We start from the raw sequence: 17,549 nt of genomic DNA, 5'->3' as shown, positions 1-17,549 counted from the left end.
AAAGACTGAATGTATATAAGCGTTTTATTTTGGAATGACTCGTGTTTTAAATGCATGTATATCGTATATATATATTAAATAGACACTTATGTATTTGTTATTTAAAATAAAAAGTATAATTTATAAATATATAGACTAGAATAGTTTCCATTTGATAATTCTTTGGTTAAAAGTACTATAACTATAGTCTATTCCACGAGTCAAACTCCCAAAGAATAAAATACACAAACATGATTGGGTGTTGAGCGAGGCTAGTAATAAGGCTTGGTGAATCTGATATGTAATTGTTAAGTGCTCGATAAACGCCATCTATAACTGTACGATAAAAGATCTGTTATATGATAATGACAAAGATTTTATGTTAGATATTATTTACTTTGATAAATGCTAGCGAGATCCCGAGAATGATAACAAACTTCCATGAACGTTATATCAACCTTCCTGATTTTTAAATGACAATAATCATACTATCAACAACATAAATCTTTATATGATCCACATATACAAATATGTAATCTTTATCATCATCAAGTAACAGGTGGAGGTATATACTTCTTACGTTTCTGAAACTATAAGGCTATCCAATAAATTGGCTAATGAAGGTCACGCGTTTGAACCAATGAGATAACAGGAAACATTTCCTTAGGGAGCTCGTTTGATGGAATTGACTAATTAAAAAATATTTAATAACTAAAAAAATACAAATTGTAACTTTCAGATCAAGTTTGAAGATACCTTTGTATTCTTTACAGTCACAAGTAACAGGCCGTAAATATCATCCTAAATATTAGCTGGGAAAGTTTCCTTTGCCGGTTAAGATATGGAGCTTATTCATAGAGGTTCTTGCTCACTATTGCAATCTGAATAAGCCCTATTCACAAGACCATTGTCACTCTTGTAAGATCAGACCTTTATTTTTTCCTAATTAAGTATCAATAGTTTCATTTTTAAATACGTTATATTCTATCAATTCATGATATAGAATTCATTAAAATTATGTTCAACATTAAAATCCGTCACATACTCTAGAGAAGTAACATATTTGTTTTACTTTTATCTAAATCACTGAACAGATTTCAGTGCTGCGAGAGCTTCCTTAACTAAATCTTCTAATTCTTGTGGCAGAACTGTTTTTGATGACAACCTGTGATCACCACTCCCATTTTCATAACTGGATCTAGATATATCTTCTTTGCTTTTGTTTAATTCTTCGTCACTGTCAGTATATTTTATCTTGTTGATATAATTATTATCATACATTTCCTTCTCCGATTTTTCTTTAGATTCATCAGATTTGACTGATGCTGAATCATTGGGGAACTCTTCCATTAACATTTGCGATGGAAAAATTGGTACACACTTTTGACCATTACACCAATTCTCTAATGTTTTCTCCAAGTCTGTTATCCTATTGGCTAATATTCTAAAAACAAAAAGGTATATTAATTTGCATATATTTTAAACTATACACATTCATATATTTTAAAAATGTTACCTATTTTTTGTAAAAAAATGTTTGTAATAGTTAAATTTTAAAAAAATATGGTCTGAACAATTATAGTAAGAATTCTTAATTCTCACAGGAAACTTGCATGTGTTTTATATAAAAACACATGCAAGTTTTTCTATAAAACACATAATATTATTTTGTATTTTATCTTTACAAGTTGCTGTTGCCAAATACCAAATTGAAATCCATTGAAAAATGATATACGCTAGTCTTTCCTAACTGAGAGTAGACCATAAAGGACTATGACAAATTTAAAGGAGAGAAGAACTTAATATATTTATATAAATGAAAATCATACTGATTAGTTTTCCGTTGATGTTGGAGAGCAATTGATTTGTCATTCAAAGCTTCAAATAGTCCCAAGCATAAAGACTTGAGCTCTGTAGCGGAGGTTCTTTTTAAACCTGTCTTGGAGTTTATATCCAAAAGTTCCCTCACTGAAATGAAACATTTTATTATTATCATATGATACTATTTTTTTAGTAGTCAGTTTTATGAGACAATATTTACTCAGATTCAAGAAGAGAACTAAAGCAGTAATTGCCTATTATTTGTAGCTCTACAATTAACACAAACTACAGGAAACATTTAAATTTCTGTAAGTTCCAGCACATATAATACAATAAAAGAATTCAGCATGTGAAAGCCCAGTGGTGTTTAATCATATTTATAATTATAATCTAAATTTAACAATTTCCATGTACCTTGTTTTTGGGTTATTACATCTGCAAATCCCTTTTTAATATTGAAAGGTTCAGTTTTACTCCTATTGTCTAGAAGAATCTGAAAATAAAAATAACATAATATTTGTACTTATTTATACTACCTAAATATGAAGACACTTAGTATAAAAATGCATACCTTATACTTGGTCAAAGTTCTTTTGACAATTTCTTTTTCGACTTGCAACTGTGTTATTCTTTCGTGTAAATATTTATTTTCAGTGATTAATGCATCAATATCAACAATCGGTTTAGGAGTGTCCTGTTCATCTGTTTGCATCTTGACTCTATTAGATAATATGTAGCTTATTTGGTGGTTCAAGCGCTGTACCTTACTCTTGTAGTAGTCACGATCTGAGACCAGCTCCTCTTTTTCATCTAATGTAGCTCTATAATCAAGTTGTATTTGCTGATACTGCAAAAAAATATTTAAATTTTAATCAGAATTAATATTCATTAGAAATTTCAATTAAAATTGATACTAAAGCTATAATTTTTCTTCACATATTACAGATCATAAATTAAAAACTATCTTTTAGTACCAAATTAAATGCCCTATCTAATTCAATATATTTTAAATAACAATCAAAATGAAATTGAGTTTAGATGATTAAATAAATCAAACCTTTTTTTTAATTTTTTCCAACTCCTGCACCAATTGTTCATAGTCCGTTTTAGATGTGGAAAAGGCCTTATATTCATTTTGCTCATCAAAACTTTGTCCCTTTTGCATTTGTTTCCTCAATGCCAGTATATCACCATTGGCTTCCTCCAATTTGCTTTTCAGTGTTTCAATCTGCACGAAAATAATAAGTATAAGAATATTATTGGTGATAACAGCGCAAAACCAAGCCACTTGAACTCCTTTAATATGTATTATTTTATACTACACCTCCAATTTAAGCAGGTTATTCTGCTCTTTCGTTCGTGCCAAAATCTCACTGCCACTTATTGTATTAGTCGGCGCAAATCTGTCGTGAGTGTTTGTATTATCTTGAACACTTTTCTTGCACTTCAACTGTTCAACTAACAACTTATATCTATCTCGTTCCATGCTACATTTATCCAATTCTTTAGTCATAATAGAGAGGGCATCAATTTTACTTTGCAGTTTACTTTTGATAACAGAATTCTGAAAGTACGTACATATTTTTTAATAATATTTTTAAGGATATTTTTAACATGATAATATTTACCTCATATATAAATTTATCGATTGATCATACCTCGAGAACATAGTCGTCTAACTGTTGGTCTTGAAACTGAACTTTATTTACCTTAGCGAAAATTTTACTAGACATTATAAATTTATAATATTAAAAGAAAACCCTTACAAATATTATATTTGTTAATGTTAAATCCTGTGTTATGCTTTACTTTACCAAATATGTATATATCATGCCATATTACTATTAAAATATGAAATAAACCAATGAAATGAGTAATTTGATGTTAGATTTTAAAACAGTTAATCAATAACAAAACGAAAATAGACCTACGAGAGTTTGAGAGACCAATTTGTATAAAATTTGACACTTGACAATATTCGATTGTCAATATTATCACTTGCCAAATGTAATTTTGACGATAAGAGAAAATAAGATAAGAGAATTAAGAACGTAGGTAATGTCCATCTATTAACGTAAAACTAAAACAATATAAACACAATTATATCGGTTAGTTCGTTATGTTATTGCTCCATAATATTTTGAAATAATAAAATGAGAAACCAAATGGCAACTCCTCCGTAAGAAATATAGAAACTACTCATTGGCAATTAATTTGACCACACAAAAAATTGTACATTTTCAATAACAACGCTAAATTAATAATAGTTTAAAGATAGATAGATATAGATAGATTCATATATATTCACTGTAAAATCTCGTCTTGTTTTTAGTATTTTACTTCCCTTGTGAATTGCATTAAGATGTCTTATTCCTATTTTTAGAACTAATCATACTCTAAATTACAAAGCAAATATCGTAGACTTATGAGTTGACTCTACATAAGCATAAAATTGCTATGATAGAGTTTTTGCAATTGACAACCGTTTGTCAATATTTTGTCAAATTGTCAAATCGTGTTACGGTGTTTGCACATAGTACCAGGAGTCTTTGTATTTTGTTGCCGATGTTTAATAGATTTGGAACTCGTGTTAATTTCGATTGTTTTTTCGATGCCATGTTATGTAGACGGTATCAAAGAATTAGTTTTGGTTCATCCTAACGCCTGGCGAGAATGGCCGCATCTGCTTCTGAGATCGAGGACTTCTTAAGCGGACCTCTTGTTTCGTGGGTGAGTGATCAACCATCCGTGCCTTTAGTACTAATAAAATGAAGCGTGAGATAATTTCGCTTGCATATCGTTTTATAAATTCATAATATTTATTTTTCTAGTTCGTGTAAAAGCTTTTGTGTTTAATTCATGTCGTATTTCCTATATTAATACAATATTATTAATTAAGTAATGGTTGATTGGCCTATTTATTTTAAGAGGCTGTAACAATCTAAAATCTAAAAAAACATTAACAAGATGAATATTGCAATATAAATAAAATAAGCTTATTTTAAATAGTTTGAAATTTATTATGGGTAATAGTGGGTTGTCCCAACTATAAAATAAAGTCACATTTATTTTTTAAATATTATCAATAAATATTAGAAAATTGAAATAAATTTACAAAAACACATTACTAGCAGAAAGTACTATACAGAAAAATTTATTGCACACAATGGCTGCATCTGACCTCTTTTCTGATCTTCCCAGACATAAAATTAATTGATAACTTGCTGGTCTATTGTTGTATAGACTAACATTGATGAACAAATTATAAAACTTTCACATTGTATAAATTATCAATATATATTTATTATTTAACATAAGAGAGATTTTGCATATATTTAAAAAACTAGTTTGGGGAATATAATACATTTTATATTAGGTATTTATTGTTTTATCAAAATATATACTCCAGCAAAGATAAATTTAAAAAAATCTCACTCAAAAATAAAATTAAAACTTTTTGGTAGTTAATAATAAAAAAAACTATTACATTTAATGTAAGTCCATACATATATTTTGCTTACAAAGTTTTATATTCTTGTGATACAAATTTTATATTCAAATGGATAACCACTTTCCATAAATATTAGTATTATATAAAAAATATACCTTATCTGACAGTAATAGTAAAGTATATATGAGTAAGAAGAGAGTAATGAATACTCCTTGTAACCAAATATTGCTAAGTTGTGTTGAAAAATAAGTGATTGTCTATAGTTGAAAAGGATGAGTTTAATCAAACCTCAAACTCAGAAGTTATTCACTGTAATCCCCTGCTCTTCATTTTACTAACAAACTATTAGAAAGAAAAAAAATAGTAATTATTAGGTCTTAAATTAAAATTTTAATTATTTTAATTATATATTAAAATAAAAAAAATTATTTACACCATTCTTACTTCAGCTTTGATATTAAATAGTTTCATTCTAGTGTGTATGTGAGTAATATATAATCTTTGGTATTAATATTTTTTTCAGCTAAAATCATGCCTGCCAGAACCTGCCAGTATCAAGGAATACTCTTCCCTCTTCAATGGAGACATCCTACACCATATCTACCTCCAGATTGACCCGGAACCTTCATTTCACATTACAAAGCTAACAGGACTCGAAGATCAGGCGCTTCTTTTGGGAAGAGTAAAGAATTTTGATGCAATAGTTAAAAATGTAAAGGCTTTGTTTGATGAAGAATTAGGAATGACCCTATTAGTTGTGCCAGAATGTATATGCTTAGGTAAAGCACCAGAAACCCGGGAAGGTTTGGAGAATATGAAGCTTTTGTCTCTGTTGCTACTTGGTGCCGCAGTCCAGTGTCCAAACAAAGAATTATTCATTACGAGAATTAAAGAGCTAGATGTTGACTTGCAGCATAATATTGTGGAATGTATAAAACAGGTTTGTATGTTGTTATATAATAAAAAAGTATTTGAAAAAAAAAAATAAGAAATTTTACTTCATTTATCAATTTTAAGTGTTTTGTTGTCTGTACATGTAAGTAATATTATAGGGGTATTATCAACAGTTATAACAATACCCCTATGAAAGTCAATCGACCATATCTACCACAAACTGTCCAGAATTCAGTTACTTTGTATTGTATAAACATTTAGACGCAAATATATTCAACATAAAATTCATCACAGTCAAAATATATTTACTTATGCAAAAAGGCAGGTTTGACCAATTACAACATCCATGTTAGGAAACATGTATGTATGTTTGACAATTATGGAATAGCCTTGACTTACCTAGTTGACAGCATCATACCATTGATGTTAGAAATCAAATTAATATGAATTCTAAGTATACCCTGCGAATATTTAAATTGGCTTTAATTTGAACTAAGTTTTGTTGTAATAAAATTTGTATTGATTTCCTGCCTTTAGATATTATTAGTGTATATTTGACATAATAAGGATACATTTCGTTTAACTGTATTTTTTTATTATTACAGTTATTAATTATGGGATATTTACCATGTTTTCTATTTTTATCCGTTGGATCTTGATATTCCGACATTATCTACGAATGTCTTTTCCGAGAACATGGTAAAAATGTAAAACATGATGGTAGATATACCGTAATTGATAAAAATAACCATGTCAATTTATAATCTTATGTATTTTTTTATTTAGTTAATAATAAGTTAATATAAACAAAAAAATATTTTTGTCTTTAATAATGTAAATATTACATTCTTCAAAATTTTACCAATTTTAATTGAATTTTCGTAAATTATGTAATATTTATGAGTTTTTTTTATACCATTAGGTAACAGACATGCAAACCGTGGTATTAACACCAGATGCAATTGACCTCTTCCAATCACCAACAATGTTCAATCACATGAGAAGGCTGGCAAAGGAGCGGGACCACTATTTACAAAACTGGGCGTCCCTCGTCCTGAATGAGGGATTGTGTGAAAATGAGAACGAAAATAAAAATGGGAAAAGCCGGTCCACACAGAATGTTAGTCAGAATAATGGGGAAACTCAGCATCTGGCTGTTGAATTAGCGGATTGGAAAGCTAGGTTACGGAAACAGAGACAGGAGCTGTAAGTGATTTAATTAATTGTAATTAAAACTGTACTAATACTATCTGTTAATTAGTGGTGACCACTTACCATCAGGTGGTCCATTTCCCAGACCATTTGCCAATATAACATATAACATAATAATAAAATTGGAGTGTCTGTTTGTAATATTAAAATAGACTTTTATTAAACAATGCACATTTTTTGCAATTTTTGTCTGTCTGTCTGTCTGTTTGTTCCGGGTAATATCTGGAACGGCTGGACCGATTTTGACGGGACTTTCACTGGCAGATAACTGATATAATAAGGAGTAACTTAGGCTACAATTTTTTTTTTGTTAAATTCAACCTTGTAAATTTTCGCGGGCACAGCTAGAATAACATAAAAAGTATAAATGACGTGGTTTGCAAATAATTTCAGGGAAGAAAAATCTGAACAGCTATCGGAATGTCGTGAAGAATTGGAACACACAAAGCTGACGCTAGCCAAGCTACGTGCGGACAGCCAGGAGTGGTTCAACGAAGCGAGAAAGGCAGCCGGCTACAGGGATGAAGTCGACGCTTTGAGGGAGAAGGCTGAGAGATGTGACAGGTAGTTGGTTCAAATCAAATTGTTGGTTTGTTTTGTGATGGAAAGTTTGAAAATCTCTGGCTTCTGACATTTGCATATATTTATCATTTATGATGACAGCCTTTCTTAGAAATACTTTTGCAGATGAAATTGTTTACCACATCCAAAAACAACCCTTGATAAGTTAAATAAAAATAATATTTAAATAAAACTAGTTATAAATAATTAATATACGCGATTCAAATCCGTTATAACTAGTTTTATTTAAATGTGTAATAATCGCGAAAATTTAATACAAAAATAATATTGACAATGACCATTGCGAATAAAATGGTTATAATGTATTATTTGATGGCAATTAATAATTTGAGATATCCTCTATAAAAGTTTTGTATAATTCTAGGTTGGAACAAGAGATACAGAGATATCGCGATCGTTTATCTGATGCTGAATATTATAAGACAAGAGTAACAGAACTACGAGAAGACAATAAAGCTTTAATGGAGACAAGGGACGCTTTGGAAGAACAATTGCAGAGGGCGAGGAAAAGGGCAGAGCAATGTCTGTCTCTGGAAGCCGCCATGATTAAGTTGAAAAGAGAGGCCAATGATATTGCATTGGTAAGTTGTATATATATAATTTATATATACACATACATACCTAACTTAGGTATGTATGTGTGCAGTTTTTCTCAATAGCCTAAATTGCAAAGTCCAAGCACCTCTGACGACCTCCATGGTCGAGTGGTGTGTATACCGGTTTTCATGGACACGCCAGTCTGAGGTCCCGGGTTCGATTCCCGGCCGAGTCGATGTAGATTACTTTTAGTTTTCTATGTTGTCTTGGGTGTTTGTGGTACCGTCGTTACTTCTGATTTCCATAACACAAGTGCTTCAGCTACTTACACTGGGATCAGAGTAATGTATGTGATGTTGTCTCATATTTATTATTATTATTTATACCTAATATGTTTACTCATTGATATTATTTACAAAGCATATCCTTTTGATAATGATCAGTTGAGTAGTAAAGATGTATTATAAAAATATAACAAACAAAAATAAATTAACTCCCTTCCACATTTCAAATATTTCAAACTCAAACTCAAATTACTTTATTCAACGTAGAAGCATAATACTAACTTATTGATGGTCAAATTAAATACTACCACCGGTTCAGAAAAGAACACCCTGAGCTGAGAAGACTAGTCGAAAGAAACTCACGAGGTCTTTTTTTTGTTAATTGGGATGATTAATTAATCTTTTTGTTAAATTTATAGGAAAGAGATGCAGATCAACAAAAAATCCAAGAACTGATTGAGGAGAATAATCATTTGCAATACATAACGAGATCTGTTTTGAGTGAAAGCAACAATAGTAACTTAGACACGGATAATGAGTGTGAAAACACTTTGGAGTCGGGTGAAAACAGTTTGTCTGAACAACTGACCAGTAACGCACAAGCGAGGGCTTTAAAACTTGAATTAGAAAATAAGCGACTTTTATCTACAATCGACAGTCTTCGAGAACAATCGTTATTAGAAAGTAGTGATAAGGTATTAGAATTAGAAAAGGAAAAGAAAAGGTTAACGCTCAAATGTGAACAGTTGCAAGAAAACTGCAACAGACTCAAGCTGCAAAATTCTGAATTAGAAGAGGTTTTCAAAAATGCATTAGAAGAAAATAGAAAGCTACAAGATTCGTTGGATAATCAAAAAACATTTATAGATCGGCAAGCGATTGATAGGGATTCAGAGAAAAATAAATTGCAAGACTTCGAAAGACATTTAGAGTCTTTGACTAAAGATAAACAAAGAATACAGATGCTGTGTGATTCGATTCAAAGACGCGCAGACGATCTCGAAAAGACGTTAGACTCGAGAACAAAAGAGTTGAACATTGTTAAACCTGATGCTGAAAAAGTAACGCGTTTCATTATACAGACAGAAGAGCTTAAAACTAAATTAACTTACAGTGAAAAAGAGACGCATAACTTACAAAGGGAAGTTGCGAAGTTGAGAGAGGCAGTAGAGGAGAAAGACGTGACGCTCGATACAATCAGCACTGAAATAGAACTTAAGAACAAGGAAATCGAAAGATTAATAAGACAGATAGATTTGAATCAGTCGTTAACCAGTAGACTCCAAGACTTGGAGCAAAAGACGCAAGAGTTGAAGTCCAGTAAGAAAGTCGATACGGAAACGATACAAACCCTTCAAAAGGATCTGATATTGGAGAAGGTTAATTTTGATAAATTGAGAAACTGTATGGATAAACTGGGAATAAATACATCAGAATTGATAACGAAAGACGTCAGCATTGAAGAGTTGTTAGAGAAAATTATAACGAACGTTGATCATGAGGCGCTGATATCAGAAATTACCGCTAAGGCAAATTTCTTCAACCTAGTTCCCTGTAACTGCAATAATAAGAGCAAAACCGATGTCGATGAAAACGTTGTTAATCCTCAAATCGAACAATTGACTGCGGATTTAGCGACGTTACAAGTTTCTTTAGAAAACTGTCAAGCAGAAAATGCTAAACTACAAGTAAACGTAGCCACGCTTAATTCTCAGAATGGTTCTCTTATCTCGCAACAGATGACGCTACAACTTGCAAATAGCCAACTTGCTGCAGAGAAAGAGGAAATAATAAAACAACTAGAGGTTCTGAAAGATAAACAAGATAATCTGCTACGTGATCAAGTAGCTTTGCAAACATTGCACGAACAATTAAACACGGAATATGAAACGTTGCTCAGCGAAAAGGAGCCCGTGAAAGCAGTCATTCGAGATTTGAAAATCGAAAACAGAGAATTAAAAGAAAAGTTGACCACAAGCGAAAAGAAAATAACAGAATTTGAATTGGAACGAGAGAACTTAAAAATCGAATCTCGTAATCTAACAAATCTAAGAGCTGAGCATTCTAAGTTAAAAGAAGACTTTAGAAATCTGTTTACTGCCAGTGATAGGTTAAAGAATGAGTATAGGAATATGCAAGAAGAGTACAGAAATATTAGAAGTGAAGTGGCACAATTAAAATTAAGAAATACAGAAATATCTGGTGAAATTAACACAAAATCGGAAGTGATTACTAGTATGGAATTAGAAATCAGCAAAACAAATCAACACTGTGAAATGCTAATTCAGATGAATAAGAGCTTGGATGCTGATAGAAGATCGTTAATGGATCATGTTTCACAGCTTCTCACGCAATACCATGAGTTACTAGCGCATTCTTTAAAAGACAAACAACATTATCATGAGGAGGAAAAGATGTTTGCTGACAGAGTGAACGCTCTATGCCGACAAAAAGAAAAATTAGAAGAAAAAATAATGGAACATTATAAAAAGCTTGACAACTGCACGACAAAACGACGAGGCTTTGGTGCATCGTTTGTGAAGAGAGTACGAAAGGCTGGGACGGATTTAATAAACAAAGTGCCCTCTCGAAGCAATAAGAGGATAGAAGATGCGAATCGTTCCAAATCACAATTAACACTAGCGGGATCAGAATCTGGCGAATCAGATCCGGGTAGTCAAGATTTAGAGAAGCTATCTAAAATATCTGACCACGACCAGGGATCTTCTAATCCAAGTGTCGAGTCACCTAGACACAGCTCTGACTCGAGCTTCAGACGATTTGACGATAGCTTGCTGAAGAAGTCTGATAATATGGAAATGTCAGGTTCAATTCATAGTCTTGACCCGATGAGAATGGCTGGTGAAAGTAATTTCGTTAGAAGATTGTCAGCGGCTTCAATTCACAGCGGTGGTGGGGACGATGCCCTGATACGAGCATCACTCAGAAGGCGACCACATAAAACCGTGCCATCCTCGCATCGAAATAGTTATCAGGGTGTAGAGGGTGATTCGAGCTTGCCAGCAGGTAATTGTGAATGTATATTAAAATATATAAAAAACTAAAATTTCCTTAGTCAGTTTAAGTATATTTTTTTAATTAATGAATTATTGTTTTAGCGTCGACTCCTTCTCCTGTATTCGGAACTGCTGGAACACGTCGGACAGTATATTTGGCTGATGAAAACCAGGACGTTAACATAACTAATAAACCTCAGAGCACGCCTGTCAAAGAAAACCCAACTTACTTGGTCTACAATAGAATTTCAACCGTTATCGGTGATGGGGCGTGTCAGAGCAACAGTGACAGGTCGATGGAACATAGACCTGTGTCCGACCAACCGCGTTCCATGGAAGAGAACACACCAGAACGAGATGATTTGAGAAACGACAAGCGGGCTGTGAGTCGCAACGAGAAAACTGATAACTCAAAGGAAACAGCCATTTGGTATGAATATGGTTGTGTGTAATATTTCATAATTCATTGTTAAAGACAAATTTGATAATGTAATAGATTGGATAGACTGATGGTGGCCTTGAGTGTGGAAGTATTGTGATGGTATGTAAAAAATTGGCCTTAATACATTTAAAATGTATCTTAATGATTGTAAAGAAAACAGTATTAATTCGGCATTTATTTTAGACAATTCACGACCCTATTATGTTTGTGGTAAAGTTAATTTTGTATATTTTACAATTTGTACCATATATATGTTGCGAAAAAATATGTTTGAGGCTAAACCTTTATCTTAATCGTTATACGAATACTTAAAATATAGTAATATGGATAATAGTGACTTCATAGGGAGTTGTGTGACGTTATATCACATTGAAGATTACCTTGCCAGTGGTCTGTGAATTAGTAATAATAAAATAGCATATAGATGCAGCCTCTTCCATATAATATTTACTCATTGTAGTTATTACTACGGATTTATTAATTTAAGCGTAATTTGTGATTTATTCTGATATTTGTTTATTACATGTCCCAATATGCACACATTAGGTAAGTTACTGATTTATTTCGATGCTATTTTATTTAATATTAATAGACAAAAAATATCAGTCCCAGTGTACCTAAAAGTATATTTATTCATTTAAATTAATGCTATATCAAACACAATTCAATATTTTAATTTACATACATTATAATATTATTAATACTGTAAGGAAGTAATGCATTTATTCTGCACTGTTGCAGTAGGATTTTTATCACGATATATTTAATTATTAGTATCAGCTTCGACTGTTTACAACAAAACATGAATTATATAGGTCAATAATCATATTTAGTACAAATAATTATAATGGTTTTAAATGAGTACATATAGGGTATAAGTTTAAATCAATTACAGATTAGAAGATCAATTTAATTTTTATAACTGAAAAATTTTATTTTTATGGATGAAAAAATCCATCTGATTATATAAGTCTGTGTTTGTGTTGTGTGTCATTATAGTATATTTACTTTTCTAAAGAGATTAAGCATTATAATCATAGACTGATAACAGTAATATTAGTTAAATATTCCGTTATTTTCATATACTTTTCTAGATCTTAATTAAATTGACCCCTGATTTACATTATTATATAAACAATTACTAATGAATGGACATCACAATACTCTGTTTTTAAATGTTTTACTTTAGATAAGCACCGTCAGTTTCAGGATTAGGATTGGTACTACCATATGGTGCTCCACTTTACTTATAGTTAGCAAAACTTGCTATACATTTATGTAATGAAATGAAGTTTTAAATCAATTTGTATTATATAGTCATGTACTTAATAATCGCCTCTCACCGAATTACGTATCTTAGCACTCTTCTTTCTAATAAAACATCGAAATATTTCCTTTGAATTTTTATTTTGTCAAATACCTATTTTATTGATATAGTTCATTAAATATTTTTTACATTCTTCTAATCTGAGGAAGATATTTAATTTCAAAGCTGGAAAATTAACTTGTTATATACTATTGTTCATTTGCAAATTATTTGTACTAAGATTATGTTATCATAATATTATTTAAATCGAAAATATATTTTTAAAGCTCAATATTCCGAAATCACTAATCAACACACTAAAAATAAAACTCAGGTAATTTGATATTAATTTCTAAATTCACTTTAATGGCCTACAATATTCAACATTTTACTATTACTATAAGTTTACTACTTTACAATGTATATTCACATATTTAAAAAATGTATTTAAAAAGCATTCATTTGTACATGTATGGTCAAAAGCTATAGTTGCTAATGCAATAAATATAATTGTATGTCAAAGAGATCCATTGAGGTGTGGTTCAGTCTTAATCTCCCATTGTAATACTGGAGCAGGCTGCATATTCACTTTAAATGGTACCCCAGATACAACTGCCTTACGTCCAGACTCCACTTTTGGAGGTAAGTAGGATATGACACACTGAAATTGTAGGAAATAAAAGAATTATTGATAATGTAATTAAAGTTTTTATATTATAATAATCAATACCATGTTTCTTATTTTAATGATGTAATAATTATTATTTGAACATGGCATAACACATCATTTCTAATATAAAATAAGGGAAACCAGATTCACCATAAATAATTTATTTGACTTATTTATTGTCATTTAGTGGTCTAACGGCACATAGTGAAATAAAGGTTTGTTTCAATAATTAATTGTTTTTAATCATGATTAGGCATTTTCATGCAGCATTAATTATTAGTTGAAAAAAATCTGTGTAACTAGCTGCCTACTTTTCTAGATGTTTTGTGAAATATACTTAAAGATAACATGCAGAGCCTTCCTTAACTTATCAAAATCAAATGCAAACCTGATTTAAAATCAAAATCTTTAAATGCACATTCATTAATATTTATAAAATTATTATTTATTAGTGTACCTTTGGTTTAGCTGTTTCTGTTGACATATATCCAACACACATTGTCTTTGTTGTGTGACCCCAAAGTAGTTCACCTTCTCCAACTTGAGGGTTAAAAGTGAGTGCCAATGTGCCACCAAGCCTTTCCGGTATATCCCATAAGAAAGGTGACTCCAAAAACTTTTCTTTCAAACATTTGTCAAGACCAATTACAGGAGATGATTCTAACAAACTTTCAGCTGAATTTTTAGCAAGTTGAGTTCTTATTAAATGTTCACCGCAACCTGAAGTGCAAGCTGCAATGGAAGGTGTCAGTCCGTCTCTACTCATTGCAGCCCAAACACCGCTCCCAAAAGATGCAGCTTGTCCCACTCTTCCTTCATGTTTGAGTGAGACTCCACCAGAACTTGCTCCAGATGCCACAACACCATTAGCATCAACACATATAGCTCCTACTGTATCCAATGGGCTGAATTTCAAATCATTTTGAACAGAATACCTTTTTAGTTTTCGTTTGCAATGTTTATAATTACGGAAAGCACGACTTGAAATCATTTTATTTTCTTCAACTATTTGCAAGCCCATTCTTTCGGCCCAAGTTTTAGCCCCTTTCCCAGTTAGAATACAAGGTGGTACACGTCCTAAAGATAAACTCTCACACTGTTTAATACAAAGCTGTTTAGCTAATGTTATGGGGTTCCACACATTGGACACTGCACCACATGCGCCAAAGTGTAATGTTTGCCCATTCATGATAGAAGCATCACACTCAACTAATCCATCCCAACTTAGATTTGATCCATAGCCAGCATTTGTTAATGGGCTATTCTCTAATTCTGAAATATAATGAAAAAATAATGCTATGGTAATTATAGCTTAAATATTTAAGTATAGTAAAATTACAAACCAATAATAGCCTTCTCAACAGCATCCACAGCTGTTCCACCTTGTACGAGAGCTTCAGCAGCTTTTCGACATGCAAGATAGCAAGTTCTTTGGTAATCCTTCCTTAAAGAATCACTGTGATAACCTGCTCCTGATATATACGGAGTTTCAGTAAAAGTTAATGTCTAAATTTATTTAATTCTAATGTTATTTTTTACTCACCACAGTGAACGGCAATAAATCCGTTCATTGTCACGATATGGTACCATTAGAGCTTTCTTGAATTATAAGGCCATTGAAAACATAATCTCATTTTAATATATTTCTTAGGAATTAAATACTCACTACATTTAACTTATTCTAGTTTTCCGGTTTATATAAATTGTATACTTTGATTTTTAACTCAAATGCAGTTTTAATGTCAATTTAGATTTGTCAGTTGTCCTTGTCAGTGTCAAGCATGAAGCAAACCAGCGATTACGAGTGAAGTCTTCAGTCTTGGGATATTTTTTTTTTAATTATACGTCGAATTAAGCTTGCTTTTCAAATTATGCATTTGATTTGGTGTAATTTGTATAATAAATTATATCAAATGTTTGATATATTCCAACTTTAAGCTAAAAATGAGCATTTTTGTTTCATTATTAAGAGCGCCAATATTTAAGATTTAGTCAATAGTTTCCACACTTTCTATGTTATCCTTTACACTATAACTAAAGTTTAATGAGGAATTTAAGTGTTTGCTGTTTCTTTTTTTTACCATCGATCGTCATAATTCATTTCATATTAATATATAAATGTCTTCCGACTAATTATGGCCAACACAAATTCTTTAGGGAAAACGAATTTACCACGTAAGACAATATAATTTGTGCGCAAACACTAGTGCAGTCTTGTTTCCTTTTCTCATAATCCAATTGCACGGCCGACTTGGGAAGAACCAGCAGAGCTTAAACGCAGGACAAAGGAAATTAAGTATTTTTTTAGGATCTTCCAAGTATACATACCCCCAGAGTCCAGACTCAAAAACTGAGAATTTTCGAAAAATAACTTTTTGATCAGCCCGACAATTTGAACGTATGACCTTAAGATCTGCTGCCTTAAACTTAGCCACTACATAAACCACTGGAAAATAATCTAGGATAATAAATAACAAATTAACGTAGGAAGTCATAAGGTTTAAAGATATATTTGGTTAGACATAAGAAGCATCATAATTTTGAATGTTTATGTTGTCTTGTATTATAAAAATGAAATACACAAATAATTAATTAATTTATATAACATAATTTATAAGTGGTGGCTACATCACTAAGCAAAATGTATCATGTCCATGGGTGGATACTATTTAGAATTTAACAATAATATAATATGTAGGTACTCGGAATATAATAATGCTATTGGAAGGGAAGTCGCAATTTGCGTATATTTATAAAATACATTACCATTGTATAAGGTCTGTACATATACCACTAAGCTCCTTTAATACAAGTCGGTGAAGAGACGGAGTGGGTACCGCTGGTTATTTAGTAGGTATTCCGGCGCACTTAGCTCTGCTATGTTTAAGGTTCCGATATATTTTTTTCACCGCTGAGCACGAGATGGTTTAAACTCGTAATCTTCGTCTAAATTATATAGATAACAAGTGCTATAAATCTTTATACTGTGTAACATTATTGTTCTCTTTGGTCTCTCGCTAGAGGGTGGGCTGTTTTATCCTTACACAGGTTATTATAATAACCCACTTAGGATAAGCTGTTGACTCATATAAAATATTAGTTTTCAATTATGTCAAAAATTTTAGCATATTGTATAAAGAATATATAGTATATAATGTAACATTTACTTTTAAGGATTTCATGTAATAATCTTTATTCTTTATGAAAATAAATTTTCAACTCGGCCTCGCTCTGGCTATTGGTTTTGATACTTTAAAAAGAGGCATCAAGTGAGCAAAAACAAGAGGTTGCATAAAAGTCGTCTCACCACTCTTAAAATAGATGTGTTTGATTTTTCTCACTGTGTTTGACCTT

At 31.3% G+C, this 17,549-nt stretch overlaps 3 protein-coding genes across 3 annotated transcripts; 1 reads left to right on the top strand and 2 right to left on the bottom strand.

Moving 5' to 3' along the window:
* Positions 1–796: 796 nt before the first annotated feature.
* LOC124543947 (coiled-coil domain-containing protein 149) lies at positions 797–3,829 on the bottom strand. The gene is made up of 7 exons (XM_047122284.1): positions 3,459–3,829; positions 3,125–3,364; positions 2,858–3,028; positions 2,372–2,647; positions 2,215–2,293; positions 1,809–1,947; positions 797–1,423 (listed from the first exon to the last, which is right to left on the bottom strand). Exons 1-7 carry the CDS (start codon positions 3,531–3,533, stop codon positions 1,063–1,065), a joined length of 1,341 nt encoding a protein of 446 aa, XP_046978240.1. The 5' UTR covers positions 3,534–3,829; the 3' UTR covers positions 797–1,062.
* Positions 3,830–4,281: 452 nt separating this feature from the next.
* On the top strand, positions 4,282–13,613 carry LOC124543946 (girdin). The gene is made up of 7 exons (XM_047122283.1): positions 4,282–4,530; positions 5,775–6,191; positions 7,068–7,351; positions 7,751–7,921; positions 8,304–8,520; positions 9,180–11,787; positions 11,880–13,613. The coding sequence occupies exons 1-7, from the start codon at positions 4,474–4,476 to the stop codon at positions 12,227–12,229; spliced, it is 4,104 nt and encodes a 1,367-aa protein (XP_046978239.1). The 5' UTR covers positions 4,282–4,473; the 3' UTR covers positions 12,230–13,613.
* A 104-nt stretch (positions 13,614–13,717) lies between these two features.
* Positions 13,718–15,987, bottom strand: LOC124543948 (threonine aspartase 1). The gene is made up of 4 exons (XM_047122285.1): positions 15,739–15,987; positions 15,539–15,667; positions 14,653–15,467; positions 13,718–14,186 (listed from the first exon to the last, which is right to left on the bottom strand). Exons 1-4 carry the CDS (start codon positions 15,764–15,766, stop codon positions 14,043–14,045), a joined length of 1,116 nt encoding a protein of 371 aa, XP_046978241.1. The 5' UTR covers positions 15,767–15,987; the 3' UTR covers positions 13,718–14,042.
* Between the last annotated feature and the right edge of the window lie 1,562 nt (positions 15,988–17,549).

This window comes from Vanessa cardui, chromosome 3 (genome assembly GCF_905220365.1).
Source record: "Vanessa cardui chromosome 3, ilVanCard2.1, whole genome shotgun sequence".
Lineage (NCBI taxonomy): Eukaryota > Metazoa > Arthropoda > Insecta > Lepidoptera > Nymphalidae > Vanessa > Vanessa cardui.
The sequence above is the reverse complement of the archived record's forward strand: the minus strand, read 5'-3'. Positions and strand labels throughout refer to the sequence as shown.

Coding starts and splice junctions, on each gene's coding strand:
- LOC124543946 (XM_047122283.1), top strand. CDS start 4,474: ATGGCCGCATCTGCTTCTGAGATCGAGGACTTCTTAAGCGGACCTCTT. Junction 8,521..9,179: donor AGGCCAATGATATTGCATTG/GTAAGTTGTATA, acceptor TTAAATTTATAG/GAAAGAGATGCAGATCAACA. Junction 11,788..11,879: donor TGATTCGAGCTTGCCAGCAG/GTAATTGTGAAT, acceptor TTATTGTTTTAG/CGTCGACTCCTTCTCCTGTA.
- LOC124543947 (XM_047122284.1), bottom strand. CDS start 3,533: ATGTCTAGTAAAATTTTCGCTAAGGTAAATAAAGTTCAGTTTCAAGAC. Junction 3,365..3,458: donor TAGACGACTATGTTCTCGAG/GTATGATCAATC, acceptor ACGTACTTTCAG/AATTCTGTTATCAAAAGTAA. Junction 1,424..1,808: donor CATCAACGGAAAACTAATCA/GTATGATTTTCA, acceptor TTTTGTTTTTAG/AATATTAGCCAATAGGATAA.
- LOC124543948 (XM_047122285.1), bottom strand. CDS start 15,766: ATGAACGGATTTATTGCCGTTCACTGTG. Junction 15,668..15,738: donor ATTTATTGCCGTTCACTGTG/GTGAGTAAAAAA, acceptor CGTATATATCAG/GAGCAGGTTATCACAGTGAT. Junction 14,187..14,652: donor CAGAAACAGCTAAACCAAAG/GTACACTAATAA, acceptor CTACAATTTCAG/TGTGTCATATCCTACTTACC.